General features: G+C 49.9%; 1 protein-coding gene across 10 annotated transcripts in view; it reads left to right on the forward strand.

Annotated features, from left to right (window-relative positions):
- PRUNE2 (prune homolog 2 with BCH domain) overlaps positions 1-24,734 on the forward strand; it is a 743,862-nt gene that overhangs the window by 339,338 nt on the left and 379,790 nt on the right. For all 10 annotated transcript variants that reach the window (XM_069625908.1, XM_069625910.1, XM_069625912.1 and 7 more), the window contains one exon: positions 459-559. In XM_069625908.1, the coding sequence (XP_069482009.1) occupies positions 459-559 (101 nt within the window). The remainder of the gene's footprint in view (positions 1-458; positions 560-24,734) is intronic.

Raw genomic sequence — 24,734 nt, forward strand, 5'->3', positions numbered from 1 at the left:
TGGCATTTATTTCATAACACAGAGGACTAGATTGTTGGCTGTGGAATGAGGAGGCCGGGGTAAAACATCCTGGCTTACACACTAGAACAAATTGTGTGATCCTGGGCAAATCGTTTAATCTCTCCATGGGCCTTAGTTTCGTGTTCTGCCAAAAGTGGGAGTTCTGGATGAAACACTAAACTTCTGATTTTTGAAAAACTCATATGTAAAATGCAGATTGAACTTGCTAAGATTTTGGGGAATCGGGTAGAATGTGCAGAATGTCTCAAAGCTCTGCCCGAACATGTGTGATGGCAGGTGCAAAAACAATTATATATATTTTCTGTCGTGGATGCGGAAAGCCCGCCTTCTTCGAGAAGAGCTCTGTGACTGTCTCTGCAGGTACATTCACGTGGTAGTTTCACACTGGACTGCACTTTGAGACTGCCAGCTCACGCCCTCTGCTTTTGTTTCGCCAGGTCGGCCCTGGAGGATGTGGGCATGGACGGCCCTATGGATGTGGGAATGGACATCCCTTTGGACGACAGTGCTCTGAGCCCAGACTCGGATCTCCGGCGAGGTAGGAGGCTGTGCTCATCTCCTCTTAATTATGCGCTCGCTTTTCCTGTAGGCTGTAATTTATGCAGTGGGAAGTCTGCTTCCCGCGAGAGTAAGTCATCGTTTCGGTGTTAGAAATAAAAGGGTGTTAAATGTGCTTTATTTAGGTACTGCTATAGTACGCTTGGCAGCTGATAATAGCGTGCCACGCTGCAGTGTTGCTCGGTGGCATCTCATTATGTCGCGGCTGCTGGTGCAGATAGGCCTCGGGGTAATGATCCTGGCTGGCGGATGTTCTTTCCCGCCATATTATTCAGTATTCAGAACCAAGCTGGAGAGTGCATTGTGTTGTTTGTAAATGAGTGTTGATTCAGCAACCGCAGTTGAACGAATGGCTGGAATTAAAATCTTTTTAATATAAAATTGCCTTTGTTTTTCCCCTTTCATCATCTCCTGTTTGGTCTGAAAAAGACCCCGTTTCCTTTTTGCGACTTTGTCACATATGTGCCCCACACTTACCCTGCTTGGCTATAAAAGGTTTGCACTGCTTTGTCGGGCCACACGGTGCGCATCTTATGATCTTGTGTGTCGTGATCTTGTTTCTTATGTACTCATGCGTTCCGTCTCCTTCCCTCCATCCTTGTAGGCTTCCCCCAACATGGGGACAGTGCCGGAACTTTTGGCAGCAAAAAATTGAGCTACCCCTTTAAATTTAGTCCAGCGAGGCCCCGCCCTTCGACGCCTCATCTCAGTCAATTTTTCCGCACAGACGGTGTCGGACCTGGCAGCTAAGCGCAGAGACTTTTTAACTTTCCGCTTGCTCCCCGTTGTTCTATTTTTCAATCTTCTACATCTCCCTTTGGTGCCTCGCCTCCCCCGGCTCATGTCGATAGCAGGAGGATTCACGAGATGTGCGCCCTGCAAATGCTCATTTCCGGCCTCAGACCCCCATGCGCTCTGTCTTGAGTGCCTGGGGTCCGACCACTACTGGGACGCGTGCGCGTCTTGTAGCGCTCTCGGTCAATGGGCATTGAAGAATCGTGTGTCACGCTGGAGGGAGATCTTCCACGCTTATCCTCCAGGTCATCTTAAAGAGTTTGTCTCCAGGACCCCATGTCAAGACAGGGTAGGCCCTTTGTTTAGTACGGCTCCTCAGTGCAGAGACTCCTTCCCAGGGGTTTCCATGAGCAAGGGTACCTTGGATTCTGGTTCTAATAGGCCTGAGGCAGCTAAGGCAGCTGGCTCCCAAGCCGAGGGGACCGGGGGCTCTTCCAGGCGTTCCGTAGGCAGTCCCGAGGTGGTCAAGGCTACCGGCTCCCAAGCCGAGGCGCTCAGGAGCTCTATCGGGCGGTCCACGGAGGAGCGATAAAGTTCGTCCTCATCGGCCCCAGAGGGCAAGGGATCATCGTCTTCTGCCTCCAAGAGTCAGTTCTTAACATGATCCAGCACGACTACCAGCTTTGTTGCTGAGGGCACACAGCCTACCACCTCGAAGGTTATGAGTCGGGGCAATTCACCTACCATCCAGCAGGCTGAGGGCTCAAGGCCTACCAGAGCTATCTCTTAGGTTGAGGGGGCCTTTGCACCCTTCTACCCAGGGCGTGGCGCAAGGCCCCAAGATGGCGGATATTTACACGGCAGAGGCTGCTAGGCTGGCAGCCATCTTGGATTCAGATCAGGGCCTACCTAGTCCCTCACCCATTGAGTGGGCCATGCAAGTAGGTTCCAGTCCCCTTCCATCGGAAAGCGGCGGCAGACTTTATGGTACAGGCGTTTGTTCTCTGCAGGGATACATCTACCCATTGCAGCCTTACAGCTACACATCTAAGCGCTTTGATCAGAAACGGATGCCCGGCACCGATGAGGGCCGACCCCCTCTAGATCCGGCAGCTTGTGAGGACCACTTCTTCAAGCACTTCCTCCTCCTTCATGTGTTCCCCGCAGATGACCGGGCTCCTCAATGGTATAGTCAAGGAGGTGATCCCGCAGGTCGTGCCTCCTAGGCCTCCACCTGTGGGCCCTCTGCCAGTTCCTTTAGCGCTACAGGTGCTGTTGCGTGTCCCTCTTCCAGTCCAGGCCCTGCCGGTTATCCAGATGCCTGCGTTCCCTCCTGTACCACCAACACCTCCCCTTCAGCAGCCATTGAATTTATCTTTGAGTCTGGACCAAGGGGGGACTCTGCCGGCTCTATTGTTCCAGGACCCGTACTCCCCTATATTTGGAAAAATGACGGCGGAACCCAGGATGACAATCCCTTGGCATCTGTAAAGGCCTTTCATGACTGCCTTCCGTACATTGCAGAGTTCTTGCGATTCCCCCAGGCAGAGGAGGCCCCCCAGGAGTTGGGAGTGTTAGCAGAGATTTTGGGCAAGCGCAGCACAAGCCGATCAGGCATTCCACTCCAGCCACTCCAGAAAGATGTTCTGCAGGTGGCAAGGAAAGTCTGGGAGAAGCCCAGGGCCAATGCCCAGATGTACAAGAAATTAGACAGCAGGTTCAAGATGGTGGATGAGGAGCCAGTCCTCCTGGCTTCCAACCCCCAGCCTTGCTCTTCAGTGGTGGCTGCATCCTCGCTGTATTCTAAACCATCGTCTTTGTAGTCTTCCTCCGCCGGAGCCTCCTCCAGTTGTCTGTCCAAGGAAGACAAGGTTGTTAAGTCTTTTGGCAAATGATGCTACATCATCTCAGAGCTCCATATGCGGCAAGCACGGACACCTTACTAGCCGCAGAAAACCAGAAGCCGTGGTGAGAGCCCAGCGAGTTTTTGCCTGATCTCCGTCTGGAGAGGCAAGCCTCCTTCAAGGCCCACCTGGTGGACGTCAGGGCAATTGCGCAGTACCTCATGGAGTCTTCAGTCACCCACATAGACACAGCTAGTAGAGGGCTGTGCCTGGGGGTCGAGAAGAGACAAACGGCATGGATGCATGCCACATAGTTTTCGTTAGATGTGCAAGAGCAGCTCCTGGATATTCCCTTTGCAGGCTCAGACCTTTTTCATTTGTCCATCGATTACGAGTTCACAAAGAAGAAGACCTCTACAAAGTCCTTGGCCATCCTGAATAAGCCAGGACAGGAGTCACTCCCTCAGTCTCAGAGCAGGACCGATTTCAAAGTTTGTGCTTTCACGGATGTCAAGGGGTTTCAGGACCACAGTACACAGAGGCCTGACATGCCCCCCAGTGACCATGTTTTTTTCCTCTTCCCCCTCCTACGCTCCCATCTCAGACACCAAGAAGCAGTTACGGTTGGGGAACACAAGTCGCCTGTAGGGGCCTGCTGGCTATCATCCAGGACAGCTGGAAGTGTTATTTCAAGAGTCCTTTGTTCCTTTTCATAGTCTCCACAGGCTTCAGTCTTCTTCTTCACTTTCCTCTACTTTCCTCCTCCTCTACGTCAGATAGGGTCCCCGGTCGTTTTACAGGCGATCCTTTCTCTTCTGGAGATGCAGGTGGTAGAACTGGTTCCTCAGTCATACAGGGACTCCGGTTTCTACTCTAGGAAAAACCAGGCTGGCCTGAGGGTAGTCCTGGACCAGTCATTTCTCAACCCGTCTTTACCGTTCGAATGCTTCTCGATGATTACTCCCACACACATAGCAGAGTCTCTTTGCACAGGGGACTAGATGTGTTCCCTAGACCTCAAGGATGCGTACCTGCATGTCCCCATCTACCAGCTGCATCGGAAAATGTCTGCAGTTCATGAAAATGTTGTACCACTTCCAGGAGAAGGTGCTGCCTTTCGGACTCAATTTGGCTCCACGTGTGTTCACGAAACTGATGAATGCAGTGGCTGGTCTCCTCCGCCTGGATGGCCACCACCTATACCCTTACCTGTACTCCTTGGAGTGCGCTGGAACACAGCAGTGCAGCAGGTGTTACCCACGCATGAGAGGCTCCTTTGCCTCTACAAGGCGGTTGGACACTTTGTGGCCAACTCGACCACCTCAGCATGGTGGTTCCTGGGGCTGATGGCATTTTCTGTGCTCACAGTGCAGCATTCCCTCCTCAAGATGAGACACCTCCAGCACCACCTGGTGGCCAGTTGGGGCCAGAAGACGGGATCCCAGTTGGACAGGATCCTAATACACCAGCTCCTCTTCTGGATCTTTGCTGGTGGCTGTTGGATGACAATGTGGCAGTGGGAGACCCTTTTACTCGGCTGGAGCCAACTCTGGTGGTGATGACAGATTTCTCGCTTTTTCGGCTTGGGGGCTACTCCATTCATGGTACAGGACAGAGTCCCTTCTGCATATCAATCTGCTCAAACTCAGAGTGGTGGGTCTACACTCAAGGCTTTTCTGCCGCTCATCAGGGACACAGCAGTTCTGGTCAGGACCCACAATACCACAAGCAGGGTCGCACCCGTTCTCCCCTCCTGTGTAAGGAGGCGGTGGCGATCTGGGAATGGGCCTTTACGGAGGGGATTTGGATTTCAGAAGTCCACCTCCCGGGAGACAGCAATGCTGAAGCGGACCAGCTCAGCCGCATGGGGTTCAACACCTACGAGTGGGAATTACACATCGACTCCTTGTTGCACCTGTTCTAGAGATGGGGGTTTCCGGATCTGGACTTGTCCACTTCTCCTCTGAATTCCAAGTGTCCCCGGTTTGCCTCTTGAGGCGGGCCAGTGTCAGGGGTCTCTAGGGGACACGTTCCAGCTCTGCTCGCACGGCCGCAGGTGCTATGCATTTCCTCCTCCACCATCGCTCCAGCGGACCCTTCGCATGTTACGGACCTCGATGGGCTGCAGCCTCATTCTGATCACCCCACTCTGGCCGCAAGGGCCCTATTTTCAGATCTACTTCAGTTGTGTTCTCAGGGTCCAGTTCACCTTCCGGTCCACAGCAGAGTCTTGCTGGCGCAGCAGGGCGGGACGGTGGAGCACCCGTACCCCGCCTGACTGGCTCTAGCGGCCTGGTTTACCATGCTCAGCTCTTAGAGGACAACTGGGACATCATTCAGGATGCCAGGAGGCCCATCTACTTGGGCCCACTACAAGAGTAAGTGGACAAGGTACTCCCAGCATGGTCAACCCCCTTACCGGCGTGCAGGCCTTTTCTGCACCTATGGCTCATTCCGGCATTCAGGTCGACACCTGCCGCACTTATCTGGCAGCCATTGGGGCCTACAAGAATTCCCCAGAGCACGTTTTTCAGCGGCCAACCTATTGGTTATGGCCCACCTCAAGGGGTAGTGCAGGCTCTTTACTCCAGTACACAGGCCTCACCCATTCTAAGACCTCAACGTGGTTCTTGCAGCCTTGCAGCGCAAACCCTTTGAGCCGATGGCCTTGGTGGACATCAGGCTGGTGACACTGAAGGCAGTGCTGCCTGTGGCGCTCTCTTCGATGCGCCATGTCAGAGAGCTGCAGGCTCTGTCCTCATGCGAGCCCTTCACTACGTTTCACAGTGACAAGGTTATCTTGCGCAATCATCCTAATTACTCTTATGTCCCGTCCCCTTTCCTCCACAATGCATGGGTGTCCCTTGCTAGGGATGGGAGGCAGAACCTTTTTCACCAGAAAAAACCTTCTTCCCCTTTAAATTTAGAGGCACGTGGGTGCGCGGGCCTGGGGGCATGCGCTCCACTGACTCCGCCCACCGGCGCCACTCAATCCCGTTTTCCACGTTGACGGGAATGGGCCGATTTCACCAGCGCTCCGGGGTTTGGCTTCGGCCATGTAATACCACACACTCTTCCCCGGATACTTTCTTCTGTCTTTTTGTTTTCTTTTATCAATCAGGTACTCGGTACTCTGACACCACGCTCCTCCCTGGCGCATGTCGACTTCAGTGGGCTTCAGCAGGTGTCCAGCCTGCGAGGGGCTCTTCCCTACATCCGATCCCCACGCTCTTTGCCTCCACTGTCTTGGCCCTGACTACGGCTTGTAGGGCTGTATCGCGTGCAACGCACTTTCATCGCATGCTCTGAAGAACAGACTAGCTAGGTGGAGGGAGCTCTTCGAGAAGTCACCTCCAGAGGAGTTGAAGGACTTCGTCAGACATAAGTCAAGTCTCAGCATGGGTACCGAGGCTAGTTCTGCTACCGGTCACCAGGCAGAGGGGTCTGTAGATTCTTCCAGAGACAGTGCTGAGGGACTGCAAGGTTCTTTTACTGGGTGTACACCCGAGGGGCTACGCCCTTGTGCCAGCATTATGTCAGAGGGGACGCCAGCACGCAGCACTGCCGGCAATACTGCCAAGGGCGACACTCCTACCAGGCCTTGGCCTGAGGTGCAGGGTAAGTCTCATGCTCCACCGCCAAGAGTCCTGGAGGAAGCCGGGCCCAGTGAGCCAACCACCACGACTATGGCACGTGGCATGCAGCTCGACAAGATGGCCGCCTCGGCAGACAAGATGGCCACGTGTCCGATACCGCCGCAAGGAATGGAGCAGGTAGGAGAACGAGTTACAAGGTGTGACTGGTGTCAACCAGGTACGTGGTCTAAAGCTTATCCATCAGCATTGCAGTGCAGATTTACCCCGCAACCAGCTAGACAGAGTACGCACAGGCCCCAGCAGTCACCCACTACCCCGTCAACATCACCTGCCACCCCATCGGCCTGCGAGGACAGGTTCTTTGAAAAGTTCCTCACTCTCATGAGATCTCCTCAGATGGGGGGCCATCCTTAAGGATGTGATCAGGGAAATGCTCCCTCCGGCCCCTCCGCCGGTGCATATAGTCATTCCTCCTAAGGCTCCAGCGCCACAGACCCTGGTGCAGCCCCTGCTGCCCACGCCTGCTCCTTAGATTCCGGCTCCCCTGCCTCCCTCTGTTCAGGCGGTTGCGTACCAGAGTCCGCTGCAGCCTCTGACTCCGGTCTCCAAACCTCAGCCCTCCGCACCCAGCACTCCTCCAGCCGCTCCGGACCAGCCGGACGCCCTGTGGACACAGACGAGGAAGAAGACCCTCACACCATCGTCAGCCAAGGCCTTCCACGAACGACTTGCAGGTCTGGCAGAGTACTTGGGCCTTCTTCAACCCCAAGTGGAACAACTGGAGGCGGGGGTACTTGTCAAGGTCCTCACTCTACGCCCCGTGGCTAGAACGGGGATCCTGATGCAGAAGGACGTTGTCGCCTTGGCCAAAAAGGGGTGACTCAACTTCCACTCAGCCCAGCCTGTCAACCACTCTTGCTGTCGGCCCACCCTCAACCGCACTCTTCAGTGATTGCTGCAGCGTCACTGTACTCAAAGCCTCAGTCGTCCTCCCCATCCTCGGCACTGCTAGGCAAGGAGGAGAAAATCTTGAAGGAGTACGGGAAGAAGCTTTATTTCAATGCTTCGCTGCATCTTCGTCAATCCAACGCGGATGCCATGCTGGCAGCCGTTAACCAGAAGCTTTGTCAGGAAATTGCCGACTTCCTTCAAGAAACTCCGGCGCAGAGCCAGTCACATTTCAAGGCAGGACTGGCAGAGGCTAAAATGGTGGCGCAAGACATCATGGAGTCCACTGTTGCCCACATTGACACCTCTGGCCGGGCCATGTGCATCGCCACGAACATGAGAAGGACTGCCTGGCTTTGGGCTACCATACGTCCAGGAACGCATATTGGACCTTCCATTCGAGGTGGTGACCTCTTTCCCTCCACCACCGGTGAGGAGCTAGATAAAAAGTAAAACAGTTTGCAAACTGCAAAGTCTTTTTCTATCCTTACGAAGGCCACATCCAAAGCGTACACCCAGTCACATCAACGCTCCGACAAGGGGCGGGTGTTCAGGGGGTTCCGTGGCTTACAAGAACGGAGGTCAAAGCAGCATGACCATTCTCCGTGTCAGCACCGGTGCAAACAACAAAAGGGGGGAATCAAAGGATTTTTTCAGTCCCCCTCCTGCGCAGCAGCCCCAGAGGCAAAGAAGGCATGACGCGTCCCTTCAGGTACATGTGTATCCAGTGGGGGGCAGGCTTGCCCTTCACACACAGTTTTGGCGTCAGAAATTCACGGACCCCTGGATCCTCTCTGTGTTATCCACAGAGTACTGCTTACTGATCCCTTCCTCTCTTCCCTCCTCCCCTCCAGTCTCACAGATTGGGATAGCAACTTTGTTGGCAGAAATTCAGTCGCTCGTCGATAGCCAGGCAGTGGAAGAAGTCCCAGGCTCCCAGCTAGGATTGGGCTTCCACTCCAGGACTTTCCCCATACAAAAGAAGAACCAGGCTGGCCTGAGAGTTGTGTTGGACCTCTCCAACCTCAACCTCTCCCTCCCTCTTCAAATATTTAAGATGGTTACGCCAGCACTCATTACGGAGACATTGTGCAGGGGAGACTGGATGTGCTTCCTGGATCTGAAGGACGCTTATCTACACGTCCCGATTTGACAGCCGCATCACTCCTTTCTGCGATTCAGGATCATGGGCTGCCATTTCCAATACAAGGTGCTACCCTTTGGCCTCAGGGTATTTACCAGACTCATGAATGCAGTGGCAGCCCTCCTCAGGGTTCAGGGCCACCACTTCTACCTGTAACTGAATGTCTGGCTCGTCGGGGCAAGATCTCCGGAGGCGGTTCATCACACTTCCTCTGCCCCTATGATCACATTCCACGAGCTGGGATTTTCGATCAACCTCAGGAAGTCTCAGCTGCAGCCTACACAGAGACTGACCTTTTGGGGCCTCATATGGGACACAAGCTCCTAGAGAGTTTTCCCCTCGGAGGACAAGGTCACAGCCATCAGGAAGGACACTATTCACTTCCTCACCCGAGAAGTGACCTCGGCCTGGTGGTACCAACATCTATTAGGTATCATGGCACTGGTCCTACTTGCCATACCCCAAACAAGACTCAAGATGAGGAGATTTCAGCTGCACTTCGTACCCTCATGGAATCTGGAGCGGGGCTCCCAAGTGGAGCTTGTCAGCATTCCTCCTTCTCTCCACCCGGACCTCACATGGTGGTACAGGGACTGTAACCTGCGGACGGGCAAGCCCTTCCGGCAGCCGGCCCCGCAGGTCACCATCACCACGGATTCCTCCCTGGAAGGCTGGCGGGCCACTCTAGATAACCACAGTGTCCATGGAGTCTCGTCCCTGCAGGAGTCTCATATCAACTGGCTGGAGCTGAAAGCCATCTGGCTAGCTCTCAAAGCTTTCCTTACGCTCATTGGGGGCAATGTCGTCCTCATCCAGACCGACCACAAAAGTGATGGGTGGAAGGTTTCGAATTAATCTAAACCACTGGCATTTGCTCTGGGCAACCTTCCACACCACCGTTTTTTAGCCCGTCTGCGCCATTGCAAAAGGGGACCAGCCATGTGCAAATCAGTCAGCAGCTGCCGCCACCGAAGGAAGCAGCCCAGCCCGAACTGCTAGGCCAGGTCCCCTCTGCACAGAAAACCAAGCAAACCCAGACATGTTTCGGCCTTATTGGACCTCCTCAGTGAGGTGCAGCCTGGTTCCCTGTGGCGCAGCGAGCAAGGGACCCACGTCTGGGCATACCCTCTCTCACAAGGAGAAACAAACTGACCACAAAAGTGATGGGTGGAAGGTTTCGAATTAATCTAAACCACTGGCAATTGCTCTGGGCAACCTTCTACACCAGCGTTTTTTAGCCCGTCTGCGCCATTGCAAAAGGGGACCAGCCATGTGCAAATCAGTCAGCAGCTGCCGCCACCGACGGTAGCAGCCCAGCCCGAACTGCTAGGCCAGGTCCCCTCTGCACAGAAAACCAAGCAACCCCAGACATGTATCGGCCTTATTGGACCTCCTCAGTGAGGTGCAGCCTGGTTCCCTGTGGCGCAGCGAGCAAGGGACCCACATCTGGGCATACCCTCTCTCACAAGGAGAAACAAACTGACCACAAAAGTGATGGGTGGAAGGTTTCGAATGAATCTGAACCACTGGCAATTGCTCTGGGCAACCTTCCACACCACCGTTTTTTTAGCCCGTCTGCGCCATTGCAAAAGGGGACCAGCCATGTGCAAATCAGTCAGCAGCTGCTGCCTCCGAAGGTAGCAGCCCAGCCCGAACTGCTAGGCCAGGTCCCCTCTGCACAGAAAACCAAGCAACCCCAGACATGTTTTGGCCTTATTGGACCTCCTCAACCAGACAAACAACTGCACCAGCATGTACTATGTCACCAAGCAGGGGGGGTACCAGGTCCCCTCCACTGTGCAGCCAAGCGATCAGCATGTGGGAATGGGCTCTCGAGAACAACATGTACCTGACGGCCATCCACCTTCCGGGCAAGTCCATCCTGGAGGCTGACAGGCTCAGCAGACTTGGAGCGGACAATTACGAGTGGCAACTGAACAATCAGATCTTCAGAAGATGGGGGAATCCTCACGTGATCTCTTTGCCTCCTGGGAGAACAAGAAATTCCAGCAGTTCGTTTCCTGGCAGGGCCCTAGCAACCTCAGTGATGCATTCCAGATACAGTGGAACGGCATGACAGCATATGCCTCCCTCCCACACCCCTGGTCCACAGGGTGATCTGCAAGATAAAGAAATCTTGTCACCTAGAGCATCATCCTGATAGCTCTGTGGTGACCGGCGAGACCGTGGTTGTCTGAGCTTCTCAGCCACCCGGACAGGCCTCGCATTCACTGCCAATGGGCCCAGCTCATCTTCTTGCGCAGCAGGGGGGCAGGGTCATCTACCCCGCTCCACAGAAATTAGCCCTTGCAGCGTGGTTCCTGAGCAGGTCATGCTGAAACACCTGGGTCTATCACAGGCTAACCTAGAAATCATTCAGGGCGCTAGGAGCAAGCATACTAGGAGCCAGTATAAGAGTAAATGGACTAGGTTTTGTCACTGGGCAGAATGTAAAGAGATCGACCCCTTGACATGCATGTTGAATGATATGCTCTCCTTCTCAGCACACCTTGCTCACTCAGGCGTGCAGGTGGCTAATGCTGCACCTATTTGGCAGCCATAGGGGCCTTCAGAAATTCAGAGGAGTAGGTCTTCTCCTCTTCCAAACCGGTGGTCAAGCGACATTTGGCGGGCCTCGGCAGGCTCTTCCCGCCCATCAAAAAACCACAACGCGTGTGGGACCTCAATGTAGTGTTGGACGCCTTGGCGCCCAAACTGTTTGAGCCAATGGCCTCCACAGACATCAGGCTGGTCACCATTAAAAGATAAAAATTGGAGGGGAAACCCCAATATTCCGAGACTCCGCTCTGGATCGGCATTCACATGGGGGAGGAGAGGGGGGGAAGAACTTGATTGAAATGCTGGGTTGATGTATAATTGTACTTGTTTTCCTACCTTGGTTTAAAATAAACATATTTTTTAAAAAACAGCTCTGTTGGTGGGCCTCACCTCTGCTCGCAGAGTCAGCGAGATCCAGGCACTGGTGGCTTCAGAACCCTATCCTACTTTTCACAAGGATAAGGTGGTCCTGAGAACACACCCCGCGTTCCTACCTAAGGTAGCCTCTGCTTTCCATATAAACGAGGAGATAGTCTTACCTTAGTTTCTTGCCGACCCTAAAGACGATGCTCAGAGCATCTTGCACTGTCTGGATGTCAGACGCGCTCTGAAATTCTATCTGGACAGGACCAAGGTCTTCCTCAAGTCGGACGCTCTGTTTGTCACCTTCGGGGGGGGGGGTCAAGGCCCGGTTATCAGGCATCCAAGGCCTCTATAGCAAGGTGGATGGTTTCGGCCATCAATGAGGCCTATGATGGGCAGCACAAACCACTTCCAGCTAACATGCACGCCCATACTGTCAGAGCCATGGTCACGGCCATCGCATTCCAGCGGCAGGTGGCGTGGCAGGTCATCAGCAGGCCGGCCATCTGGGCCCTCCCTTCGGCTTTCTGTAAGCACTACTGTTTGGATGCCGGCTCGAAGTCAGACAAGGCTTTCGGACAGGCGGTTCTAAGGAATCTGTTTCCTCTCCACCCTGGGGATACATTCAGTTGTAATCACCCATGCAGTATGGATGAAAGGGGACGGGGCGTAAGAGTAATTAATTTTTACTCACCGTAGTGACTAACGTACAAAACAAAGGGGGTTCTGGGAGTCTCTCTACCAGCACGAACACAGCCCATTGACATGTTCTTGGGTGGATGGCCACTGGGAGAGTCTCAACCAAGTCTTTAGCTCACTGTTCCTTTCACAGAGAAGAAATATCCCTGCATATCAGTCTTTGTTCTGCCGAAGGGCAGTCCAGCACCGAAATGCTAGGCAATTCTCCTCTGAACAAGAGTACCAACAGCGACCCCATACATGTGTTTCAGCCTTGTTGTGCATCATCAGTGAGGTGGAGCTGTGCCTCTCTGAGAACAGTGAGCAAGGGGTCCACGTCTGGATTCCCCTGGTAACTTAGGGTGAGACCCAAAGTTACTTAATATGCAAAACAAAGGGGGTTTTGGGAGTCTCTACCAGCATTAACACAGCCCATTGATCTGTTCTTGGGTGGATGGCCCCTGGGAGAGTCTCAACCAAGTCTTTAGCTCACTGTCCCTTTCACAGAGAAGAAAATGTGACTAACGTACTCTTAGTCCATAGTCCCCTTTCCTCCATACATCCCACCATCCTCCCCCCTAATACTGGTGTCTTTAGGCAATGTTAAATATTGTCGATGCGTCAATGGGGACTGAGGAGTGGCACCAGTGGGCGGAGTCGGGGGAGTGCATGCTCCCAGGGCCGCACCCCCATGTGCCTCTAAATTTAAAAGGGAAGAAGATTTTTTCTGGTGAAAAAGGTTCTGTCTCCCGTCCCTAGCGAGGGACGCCAATGCAGTATGGAGGAAAGGGGACTATGGATTAAGAGTACGTTAGTCACTATGGTGAGTAACTATTACTTTCTTGCACAAGGTGGTCACTCTATTCCATTTGAATCAAGAAATCTGTGTGCCAGTGTTCTTCCCGATCCCGCAGTCAGATGCCGATAGGGCTTTGCATTCCTTGGACCTCAAGAGGGTCATCAAGTTCTCCCACTCTTTGACAAAATATTTCAGGAAGTCTGAGGCATTGTTCATCACATTTTGGGGCATGTCCCACAGGCCATCTCAGAGGCGTACAAAGCCATGCCTAAACCAGTTCCTGAGGGCATTCATGCCCATGCGGTCAGAGCTAAGGCCATGGCTGTTGCGTTTCAGAGACCTGCTTCCTGGGATGTCATCAGCAAGGCCACTCCATCGGCGTTCTGTAAGCACTATTCCCTGGATACCAGTTCCAGGCGAGATTCAGAGTTCGGCTAGTTGGTTCTGAAGAACCTTTTTGCTTCATGTTAGATATGAGGCCGGTTGTCACAGCTCCACCCTATGGTATTGTTTGGTGGAATCACCCACAAGGATGGAGGAAAGGGGATGGAACGTATGAGTAATGATAGTACTCTTACTTCCTGTCCCCTTTCCTCTATACTGCATGGGCGTCCCTCGCTAGGGACTGCAGACGCAACCTTTTTCACCTGAAAAACCTTCTTCCCCTTTAAATTTAGAGGCACGCTGGGGCACGGCCCTGGGAGCATGCGCTCACCTGACTCCGCCCACCGGTGCCACTCCTCAGTCCCCTTCTCCGCGTCGACGGGAACGGGCCGATTTCACCAGTGCTCCTGGGTTTGGCTTCGGCCATGTAATACCACAGGCTCTTCCCTGGATACTTCGTCTTTCTCTGTCTTCTTTTTGTCATTTAGGTACTTGGTCCTCCAGCGTCACGCTCCTCCCCGGCGCATGTCGACTTCAGTGGGCTTCAGCAGGTGTCCTGAGAGGGGCTGTTTCCTACCTCTGACCCCCACGCTCTTTGTGGACTCACCCTGCGTTCCTGCCAAAGGTACCCTCAGCTTTCCATCTAAGCGAGGAAATAGTATTACCTACGTTTTTTGCTGACCCCAGGGACGAGGCTCAGAGAGTCTTGCACTCTCAGGATGTCAGGCATGCTCTGAAATTCTATCTGGACAAGACCAAGGGCTTCCGCAAGTCGGACGCACTGTTTGTCACCTTCGGGGGATCCAGGCCTGAGTATCAAGCATCCAAGGCCTCTATTGCACTGTGGATCGTTGCGGCCATAAAGGAGGCCTACGAGGGGCAGCACAAGCCGCTGTCAGCTAATATGCACGCTCATGCTATCAGAGCCAAAGCCACAGCAACAGCAGGTTCCGTGGCAGCAGGTTCCGTGGCAGGTCATCAGCAGGGCAGCCACCTGGGCCACCCGTTTGGCTTTCTGTAAGCATTACTGTTTGGACGCCGGCTTTAAGTCAGACGCGGCCTTCGGACAGGCGGTTCTAAGGAACCTATTTGCTTAAGGATGGTCTCCTCTCTAACCTGGGGCTACATTCAGTTGTAATCGCCTATACAGTATGGAGGAAAGGGGACAGGACGTAAGAGTAATGACCAGTTACTCACTGTAGTGACTACCGTACTCGTTAGTCCCCTTTCCTCAATACGTCCCAGCATCCTACCCTCTAAAAATACTAGTGTCATTAGGCAATGTTAAATATTGTCGACGCGTCAAAGGAGACTGAGTGGTGCCGGTGGGCGGAGTCAGGCAAGCACATGTTCCCAGGGCCGTGCCCCTGCGTGCCTCTAAATTTAAAGGGGAAGAAGGTTTTTCTGGTAAAAAAGGTTCTGTCTCCCATCCCTAGTGAGGGACACGCATGCAGTATGGAGTAAAGGGGACTTTACTCACCGTAGTGACTAGAATACTCATAGTCCTTAGTCCCCGTTCCTCCATATGTCCCACCCAGCATCCCCCGCTTGTATGCCAGAGGCTAAAGTATTAAGTATAGCCAGGTATTAGTGTCTGATGTGTTGAAAGGGGGCTGAGGTGAGGCGCTAGAGGGCAGGGCATCAGGGGGGCATTGCCACGTCCAGGTCCACGCACTGGATTAAATTTAATGGGGAAGCGCAATTTTTTAACTGCCAAAGGTTCCGGTACCGTCCCCATGATGAGGGACGCCCTGAAGGGATGGAGGAAAGGGGACTAATGACTATGAGTGCTGTAGTCACTCTGTTGAATAACTTTAATTTCGTTCTGTGTTTGTGTGTTCATTATATCAAGAGGCAGTTCCATATGTTTCCGGTATATGTAAACTCCCACAAAGTACAGCAAAGAAAAAGCTAATTCCCACCCTCCTCCTCAAACGTACACACACACTCCCAATGGATGGAGGAGGATCTGGGAGAAAACATGGTTACTGGGAGGTTGCGGCTAGGCCTGGACGACCTTTCTTGAAAGTGATCCCTTGGCTCCTGTGAATGCCCAAGAGTCGGCTAGGTTTGCAGGTTGAATCTGCCTGAATCTCCTAGCAAACCCATACATCTTAAGGGAAGTTAGGAAGATGTTTGGGCAGGTTCGAGATGATTCTTTGGGTAAAATCATGCACAAAATAACCTGAAAGGCTGGGGGCTGCAGAGAGGAAGAGAAAGCAAAGAACAAAGGGAGCGATGTGGGTGACGCTCAGGGACAGACTGGGGCATAAGATTTTTTTGGGCACCAATGAAAAAGTGGCCCGCAGTTGCAAATGACAATTCATTCCTTTTGGGATAGACTGTTTGAATAGTACCAAAGGGGGAGTTTTTTATGAGATGGGATGCAAATTGTGCATTTTAAAGAATATGTATTCAGCAACACTGGTCAAATCTACTATCCGCATGCAACTCACCAAACTGGCCCACACTACCCAAGAAAGTGGCCCACTTTGACCAAAAAACTGGCCCACACTAGCATTCTGCATTTTTGGGTCAGGCATTGCGCTATAGGCCAGTCCGAGCCTGGTGCTACTGGAGAAAGGGGGTAGCAAGATGAAATTCTGTGCATCTGTGAATTGTATCTAAATAGAACAGTATATTTACCTCTACAGTAATGTTTTGCTGTAGGTTCATGCACTTGCTGCAGGGATCTATGTGTAGCCTACAGGTCCAGGATTGAATCTGGGTAAGAACAGCGCAGCCTTTCACCGTTCTGAAGTTGATAACATTAGTAAAGCTGGCGTGGGCAATGGTCAGACCAGCAGTCATTCGCTCGGATGGCAGGCATGCCTGGGTCTGCTTTCCATCGTTCGGAGGTTGAAACATTAAGTACAATTGTGAAGTATAATATTAAAGTAATGGGAGTTGAGGAAAAGCAATTGTAATAAATAAAATATAAACAATTGTGTGTGTATATATATATATATATCCTCACATTTATTATGAAATAAGATTATAAGAGGGAAAATAGTCTCGTTTATTGCATGTGTTAATTGTATGTGTCAATATTTTATTTATGGGTGGTGTGTATGGTTTAATTTAAACAACAACACACCTTAATAAAACTTAAAAATATATATTTATAGGGACTTCATAGCAGACATGGACATCTGTAAAGTCCATAGGGCCGGGGAAGAGTTAGTCATGCATTAGGTGTGCATGAAGTGTTATTTTGATGGGTTTGCTTCCATGCATTCAGACCACAGAGGATACTTATTGTATAATCTAGTCCTGTGGCTGCAGGTAAATCATCTCTGGAGGTGAAGCATCCATGCTGCAGTCTTTCGTCTCTCAGACATTGCTGAGATGAGTAACATTTAGTCTGACAGTATTGCAATGATATAATCTATGTACCTGGGGGAAACACACGTAATCTCTAGAGGAAGGGTTTTTTAAATGTTATTTTGTCAGTTGTAAAAAAAAAGGTTGTTATTGGTTTTTACATTAAAGAAACATCCAGGTGCAAGCCATTAATTCAATTCGAAACATATTTTTCTTTGAACAACCCTGTCGGTACGACGACGTTACATCGCTGAGAAAACGAATTGAAAAATATATGGGGTCGTGGGCGGTAAATGGATATAAAAGGGTGGGGGTGGTGAATATGTAGTTAATAATAGGAGACAGGGCGTTTGTTTTTTTTCCCAATGAGATGAGTTTTTCAGCAAAAAACTGTTGGAAAAAAAACAATTGAAAAAAACTGTCATGAGTGGTCTGACCTTTTGCATTTGGTTATATTTTGTTTGTTTTGAACATGTGCTGTCTGGAAAGGGTCTGATCTCTTCAACCCGCTATTTACAGCAACAATTCATCAGCATGAATTGTCATGAGCTTAACTCAAATCTCCTACCCCAGTCTCTGAAAAAAGCAATGGATTCAGGGTTTTTGCCGAATATGTTCATCCAGGCTTTGTTCCGGCTGCTGAAAAACGTTTATGCAGTGGCAACTTTTATGGATAGATTCGCTTCCATGGGACATATCATTTTTTTAAAACAAGACAGAGCCAGAAGTGTTGAGTCTGGCTTCTGTATAATGTCGTACAGCATGGTTGGGCCAAAGACGGATTAAAATGTTTCTCTTAGTGTAACATTTCAAGTGAATTACATTCATGATTATTCATGGAAAAGTGAATCTATCTATATTGCAAAAATGCACTGTTGCCAGACCTGGCCAGGGAGACTGTGATACTCTGGAGGCCAGGGGGCGCACCAGCACCAGTGACGTCACCTCTGGAGACAGTGGAAAATGCATACAGAATGTAGAAAGCTCACGTGCATTTACACGGGCAAATGGACACAGCAAGGTCCCCACAATTCTCCCAGGCATGTCACTGGGTCAGACTGTAACCATGACATGTATGCCTGACTCTTACATGGTGGGTAAAAAACCTAAAACTGTAGAAAACGTATCTCGCCTTTAGTTAAACAAAGGGGGCGTTTACACACAAGGGGAGGAGGTGGGTGTAAGAGTCCTGTGCCAATCAACAACAGGAAAAATCAGGAGGGATCCAGCCAACCAGTCATAGTTCCTATTGGCCACATAACTCTATCACCTACAATATAAAAGGTTGTCACTTTCCACTAGCTTTGCAGGAGGGCCGGGGGCGGATTTCTAAGAGCGCTGGTTGCAGGCAGAGAGAAAAGCAGGAGAAAGGAGGAGTAAATATTGAGAAGCAGAGAAAGTGACATGTTGGAGTTTGTGAAGGGAAAACATTATTTGAAGGAATAGGAGAGAGATAGAAAGGTTGGAGGAGGGATAGCAAGTGCGGGATGAGGAGGAAAGAGCAAGTGAAGCATCCAAAGTAGAGAATCAACGTGGCCAAAGTGCTGTGAAAAGGTGTTAAGGGGCAGGTGGCAAGACTGGGAGCAGGGCTTGAGAGCAGTCAGGTCAAAGATGCGGAACAAAAGCTCGGTTGGGCCCATAGCCTAAGGACCCAGAGAGTCACCTTGGTGTAAAGTCAGAGACTAGGAGGGGTCTGCTCCAGAGGGATACAGTAATTAAGTACCCAGGGGGAATCCATGCCAAATTAGAGGCCTCATTGAGACGTTAGGGCCTGAAGCTGTCAGGAGACAAAATGAGTGTATAGTTAGATTGTGAGGGAGTTAGTATCAGTCAGGAATTCTTCATTAGCGCATACCCAGGCTTGGAGTGGAGAAATCCTATCCATACCCGAGTTGTCCCAGACAAGACAGTCAAGCCCAGGGGACATTTCCCAGGTGATATACCTGAAGCGACCGACACAGGAGACGTGAAGCAGGTAAGGCGTTTGTTGCTGGTATAGACCACACAGCTGTGGGACAGAACAACAACGGCTTCCCAAGTCTACTTCACCAACTGCCTACCCGAATATTCCGCATTCATATTGTAAACCCTGAACAGACCCATGTAAACATTCCCAACCCCAAACAGACCCAGTTACCACACACCTCCCACCCCCCTCAAACCCAGGGAATGCAAAATAAAGAAATAAAGCAAATTAAAAGCATACAAAAAAGCATGTTAGAACACAACCCATAAAAGGACATGGCCGCTATTCACATAGAGAAAGAATGAGCATGGAAAATACAGAACCTGAAAGCGCAACCTGAAAGTGCATGGAAAATACAGAACTTGAAAGCAAAACCTGAGAGCACTCCAAACAAATAAGTTATCTGACATAATCCTTGAACCACACCAGCTCCTTCCTCACTCTCACCATTCTGCCCATGCACCCAGCACCACTATCAAATCAATGCTACCACTATCACCAATATCAGGGGCCCTGGGGCCACCACACCCTGCGTGACCGCCTCTTTCATCGCTGCATCCTTTGCAGGACTGCAACTCCCCTCCCCCCCCAGTCACCAACACCATAAATGTCTGCCAACCTGGAACAGTCTACCATTGACCCATCATCCCTTACTTCTTCCTCAGCAACTACTCTGTCCAAATTCCAAATGGAACCATCTTCCACTCTCCCAGCATTGTTCAATAACTCAAGAACTCTCTTGGGTTCCGAAAACATTGACCTACCTTTAGCCACATATGGGCCCTTCCTGATCCTTACCCAAGATCCTTTCACCACTTTGATACCAGACCTGGACTTCTTCCCCAACCTGGCATCATAATTCAATTCGTTTTTCCGATGCCCCTCAATTATCTTCCTTCTCACACTCTCATACGCATCTTCCTTGATAAATCTGCCTCCCGCTACTTTTTTCACCCAGGCAGGATTGAGACGAGTGTGGGCCTCCCTTCCTTTCAGGATTATGAAAGGCGACACTCCTGTGACACTGTTGGGAGACACCCTCACGGTCCAGAAAGGACCTCTTTGTAATCTTAAAGGAGTTGGAAGCTCCTATTCCAACTACAGACAATTGCTTGAAAGACAAACTTTGCTGCTCTAATATACAGAAATCCTTAACAAATAAAATGACCTTTCTTCAGAATAAGATTGGCGAGTAAAAAGCAAATATACCGAATCCAGATACCTCTGCCAATACAACGCTTCAGTTTCTCAAGAGTTTCTTTCCTTTGAGGTTGAAAAAATCATCCTATCACTAAAACCTTCAAGTTGTCAAGGAGACAAGTGCCCAGCCCAAATTATCAAAGATGCTGCGAGAAACCTCTCACCCTTCATAACCAAACACATTAATGCCTCTTTTGTATCGGGCACCATCTCCAGCAACTTAAAGGAGTCCTGGGTACTCCCCCCTCCTAAAAAGAAAATCCCTAGATCCATCCATCCCCACCAACTACAAGTCCATTACAACAGTGCCATTCTTACTTAAAATATTAGACCGGGTGGCCTATCTCCAGATTCAGGAGTACTTAGAGTCCAATCAACTCCTGGGAATCTGCCAATCTGGTTTCAGGCCCCAACACGGTAATGAAACGGCACTGATCGAGCTCTAAGCACAGATTGACGTACTTAGGGGCAAGGGGAAGACAGCCTTGTTACTCCTCCTGGATCTTTCGGCCGCCTTCGATTTGGTGGACCATAAAGTACTATGTAATCACCTCGACTCAGCTGCTCATTTCGCACATGATGCCATAGTCTGGATCCAATCCTTTCTGAGCAACAGGACCATGAGAGTCTTCTCGCCATCTGTGGCGGCAGACCCCATTCCTATTACATGTGATGTGCCACAGGGTTCCTGTGTCTCACTCACATTGTACAACATATTTACTAAGCCCCTAGTCGATGATCTGGACCATCTGGGTGTCACCTACACTAATTACACTGATGACACCCAGATCCCCATACCGCTTACCACAGATTAAACCAAGGATATGGCCTCAGTAAATAAAATCTATCTCAACACCCAGGCATGGATGGCCGCCCATGGTCTATGCCTGAATGATGACAAAACTGAGCTCCTCATCCTAGGAACCTCATTTAACCTCAACAAACTCATCCTCAAATATACCTCTTTTAACATTGATGGTAACCTTAGTAAAGTTGGAAAAGAGGTAAAAACCCTAGGTTTCTACCTTGACTCCACCCTCACTTTTGCTAAACAGGTCAATGCTATGGCCTCAGCCTCTGCATACACCTCCAAGCTGGTCAGAGCTGGTAAACCTTTTCTATCCAAGGATAGCTGTACTACACTGGCCCGAGCCCTAATTTTGTCCAAGTTGGACTATTGCAACTCCCTCTACTTTGGCGCGAGCAAGCACATTATTAACAAGATCCAAATTCTCCAGAATAACGCTCTGAGAACAGCACTGGGCATCACCAGAAGAGAACATATTTCAGAGGCAAGGAGTCATAATACATGGCTGACCATCAGAGATAAAATCTGGCTTAAAACTGTGTTGCTAACTCATAAATGCCTCAACAATGCAGCCCCTCGCTACCTTGTGGAGAGAATCAACAGAAAGAAGACAAGTCCACCCACTAGGACTGCTAACTCAAACTGTCTAGTCATACCTAGATTTAAATTGGCAAAAGCTGGAGGGAGCAGGTTCCTGGTCAGAGCAGAGCAGTTATGGAACTCCATCCCACCCTCCCTGATGGCGGATCAAACCTTTTTTAAACTCAGATATAATAACAACAAATGGCTCAGAGAAACGACCACTAACCAACTTAGTGTTTGTCCTTCCCCTGCATGCATCACAGCATTACCCTATAGATTTGACTGTATATAGTGACTGCAAATTCTCAAATATGTTGTATATTCTTACTGTAAATTATGTAATTACTGACCAATCGCTCTTTTATGTACTTAAACTCTCGAACATGTTGTATATTAACACTGTATATTTTGTAATGACTAATCGCTTGCTTTCTCATGCATATATCTGACTGTTAGATCCCTAATTGTACCTTACTGCGGAACTGTTGTACACCTCTTCTTTTCCTGTAACTTATGTAACATTAAGCTGAAAGTATTCATGTACCCTCCTGTATTCTGCACCCTGATACCCCCCGCGTCTGGCGCGCATTACAAATGAATAAACGAACAACATTTTCCTCACAGCATCCTTGACTCTTATACCATTCCTCACCGCTTGTTCGACCACACCTATCACCACTCTGCTAAAATGCACAACCAAACTATTTGACTGTGGTCTATACAACCACATGAATTTCCACTGTATTCCCCTCTTCACTGCACAATTCATTTCCACACTTCTGAACTACATGCCATTGTCACTCAACACCTGGGTAGCTCTCCCTCCTAAAATCCTCCTCCAGGATTTTAGAATTTCACCACTAGAAACTTGCTTTATACACTTCAATTCTGGCCATTTAGAAAAGTGATCAACCAACACAACCATGAATTTACAATCTTTGCCCAAAATGTCATACGGTCCTATAATGTCAATTGCAACTTGTGACCACGCACCCAGCGACAGGAGAAAAGGCGACAACTCCTATCTATGGGTATTCAACGCCTTACCTAATTTTTAACAGGCCCAACACTCCCTTACCACTATCTCCACCGTAATGCCAATTGCAGGCCATCAATACCTTTGTCTCAACAATTTCCTGGTAATAGTAATTCTTGAGTGCCCCTCATGAGCGTTATTGATCAATTCCTCTCTGAAACACTTTGGCAACTCCAAAACCCCTCCTCTCAAAGAAATTCATCCTCTGCCATCAGCTCATCCCGGCTCTCCCAGAAACCTTTAAACTCATCAGGGACCTCCTTCTTACTCGGCCATCCCAACTTCGTCCACTCAGCCACCTTACTGAGAACTCCATCCACCTCCATTCCACTCTTCCAGTCCTCCTCCCCTACAACAGCATATTTGCCTATAAATGCTTCCTCTAGGAAAGCTACCATTTCCTCCTCCACCTCCTCTACCCCATCAATCTCCCCCCCTCAAAAGGCACTCTCTACCAGAAATCTGCAACATCATTCAGTTCTCCAGGTACATACTTCTCCCACCCCTCCTGAACTCGTACTCCTGCACCCTCAAACACATCCTGGCAATCCTGGTGGTAGCTCTCATCATCCCTTTCATCGTGAGTACCTCAATCAAAGGCTTGTGGTCTGTCCTGACAAGAAACCGCCAACACAATACATACCATCTCAAATATTCAATTTCCCATAAACATGCCAGCAACTCCCTCTCAATAATGGAATATATGCTTTCACATTCTGTCAGTGCTATGGACGCATGACAAATAGTCCTCTCCTCCTTTCCAGTCACTTGTGACAAATGTGAAACACTTGTGTATAGGCGCGTTATAAATGTCATATCCTATATCATACAGCACCCAAACTATTCACACTTGCATCTACAGTGATGAGACATTCCTCTTCCACCTTGAACCCTCCAACATTCTTGGCATTGCAAATCCCTTCCTTTATCAACGCCAGTGCCTCTTGACATTCTCCTTCCCATCCATGCTCCATTCACCTGCTCGATAACCTCCAAATTGGTTCAGACAACACAGCAAAATTCTTTACAAATTGGTTATAAAATTCTGCAAGACATAAGAATGTTCTAACTTCATCTTTGTTCTAAGGTACCGGTGCCTTCATGCTTTCCACCTTTAGATGAGACCACTCACTACATGTCCAAGGTATTCCACTTCTTTCAATCTGAAATGACATTTACTTGGTTCAATCATCAACCCTTTGTCTCTCAGTCTGCTCAAGAACTCATGCAGCCTCTTATCATGCTCTAGTTCATCACTCCAAAACACCAACATGTCATCTTGGTACACCAGTGTACCAGCAACCCTGTTGAGTATCTTGTTCATCCCTCTCTGGAAAACTGCTGCTGCCGATGCTAAGCCAAACAGCATGCTTCGATAGCAGAGAAGACTGAATGGTGTGATGAATGTCGACACGGTTTGGTAATCCTGCATAAGCTGTATTTGATGATAGGCTGCAGACAGGTCAAGACTCATGAACTTCACAGTATCTCTGACACTGTTTAGCATTTCTGCATTCATGGGCAATGGGAATTTGTCCACCACAATATTCCTATTACCATCCAGAAGGTCTACAAACATCCTGATTTAGCCTTTCTTCTTGCGTGCCACCACAATGGTGCTGACCCACACAGCTGACTCAACTCGCTTCATTATGTCCCCTTCAAGGATCCTCTCCAGTTCAGTTTCCACTTCTCCTCTTATCGACACCGAAATGGATCTCACCTTGTGGCACACAGGCTTTGATTCAGACTTCAACACAAACCTGTGAGCAAATCCTCACAAAACCCCACCTTATCGTTGAATATCTCTGGGAACTGTTCTTCAGTGGCATTGTTATGCACAGACAACACTGGCGCATTGCTTCAGGGATCAAGTCTAATGCCCCAAGTATGTCTACTCCTTTCTTCACTACATAGATGTTAATCACGGCCAATCTTCCTTTGTATTTCACCACAGCCTGAAACATTACCTTCATGTCAATCCTAGAACCCTCATATCCTCCAGGGTCCTTCATATTCGAACATTTGAGTGAACTCCTCAGACCAGCCTCCTGCAGCCTCTTCCATCTGTCCTCGGTCAAGATCAAATAAGGTGAGCAACTATCTACTATCAACTTCACCTGAAAACCATCAATTCTAATCTTGCAGCTCGGACATTTCATTTTGGAATAATCTTTTTCCACCTGTGG

The sequence above is a fragment of the Ambystoma mexicanum genome, chromosome 6p (genome assembly GCF_040938575.1).
Source record: "Ambystoma mexicanum isolate Mex_15411 chromosome 6p, UKY_AmexF1_1, whole genome shotgun sequence".
NCBI classification, from domain to species: domain Eukaryota; kingdom Metazoa; phylum Chordata; class Amphibia; order Caudata; family Ambystomatidae; genus Ambystoma; species Ambystoma mexicanum.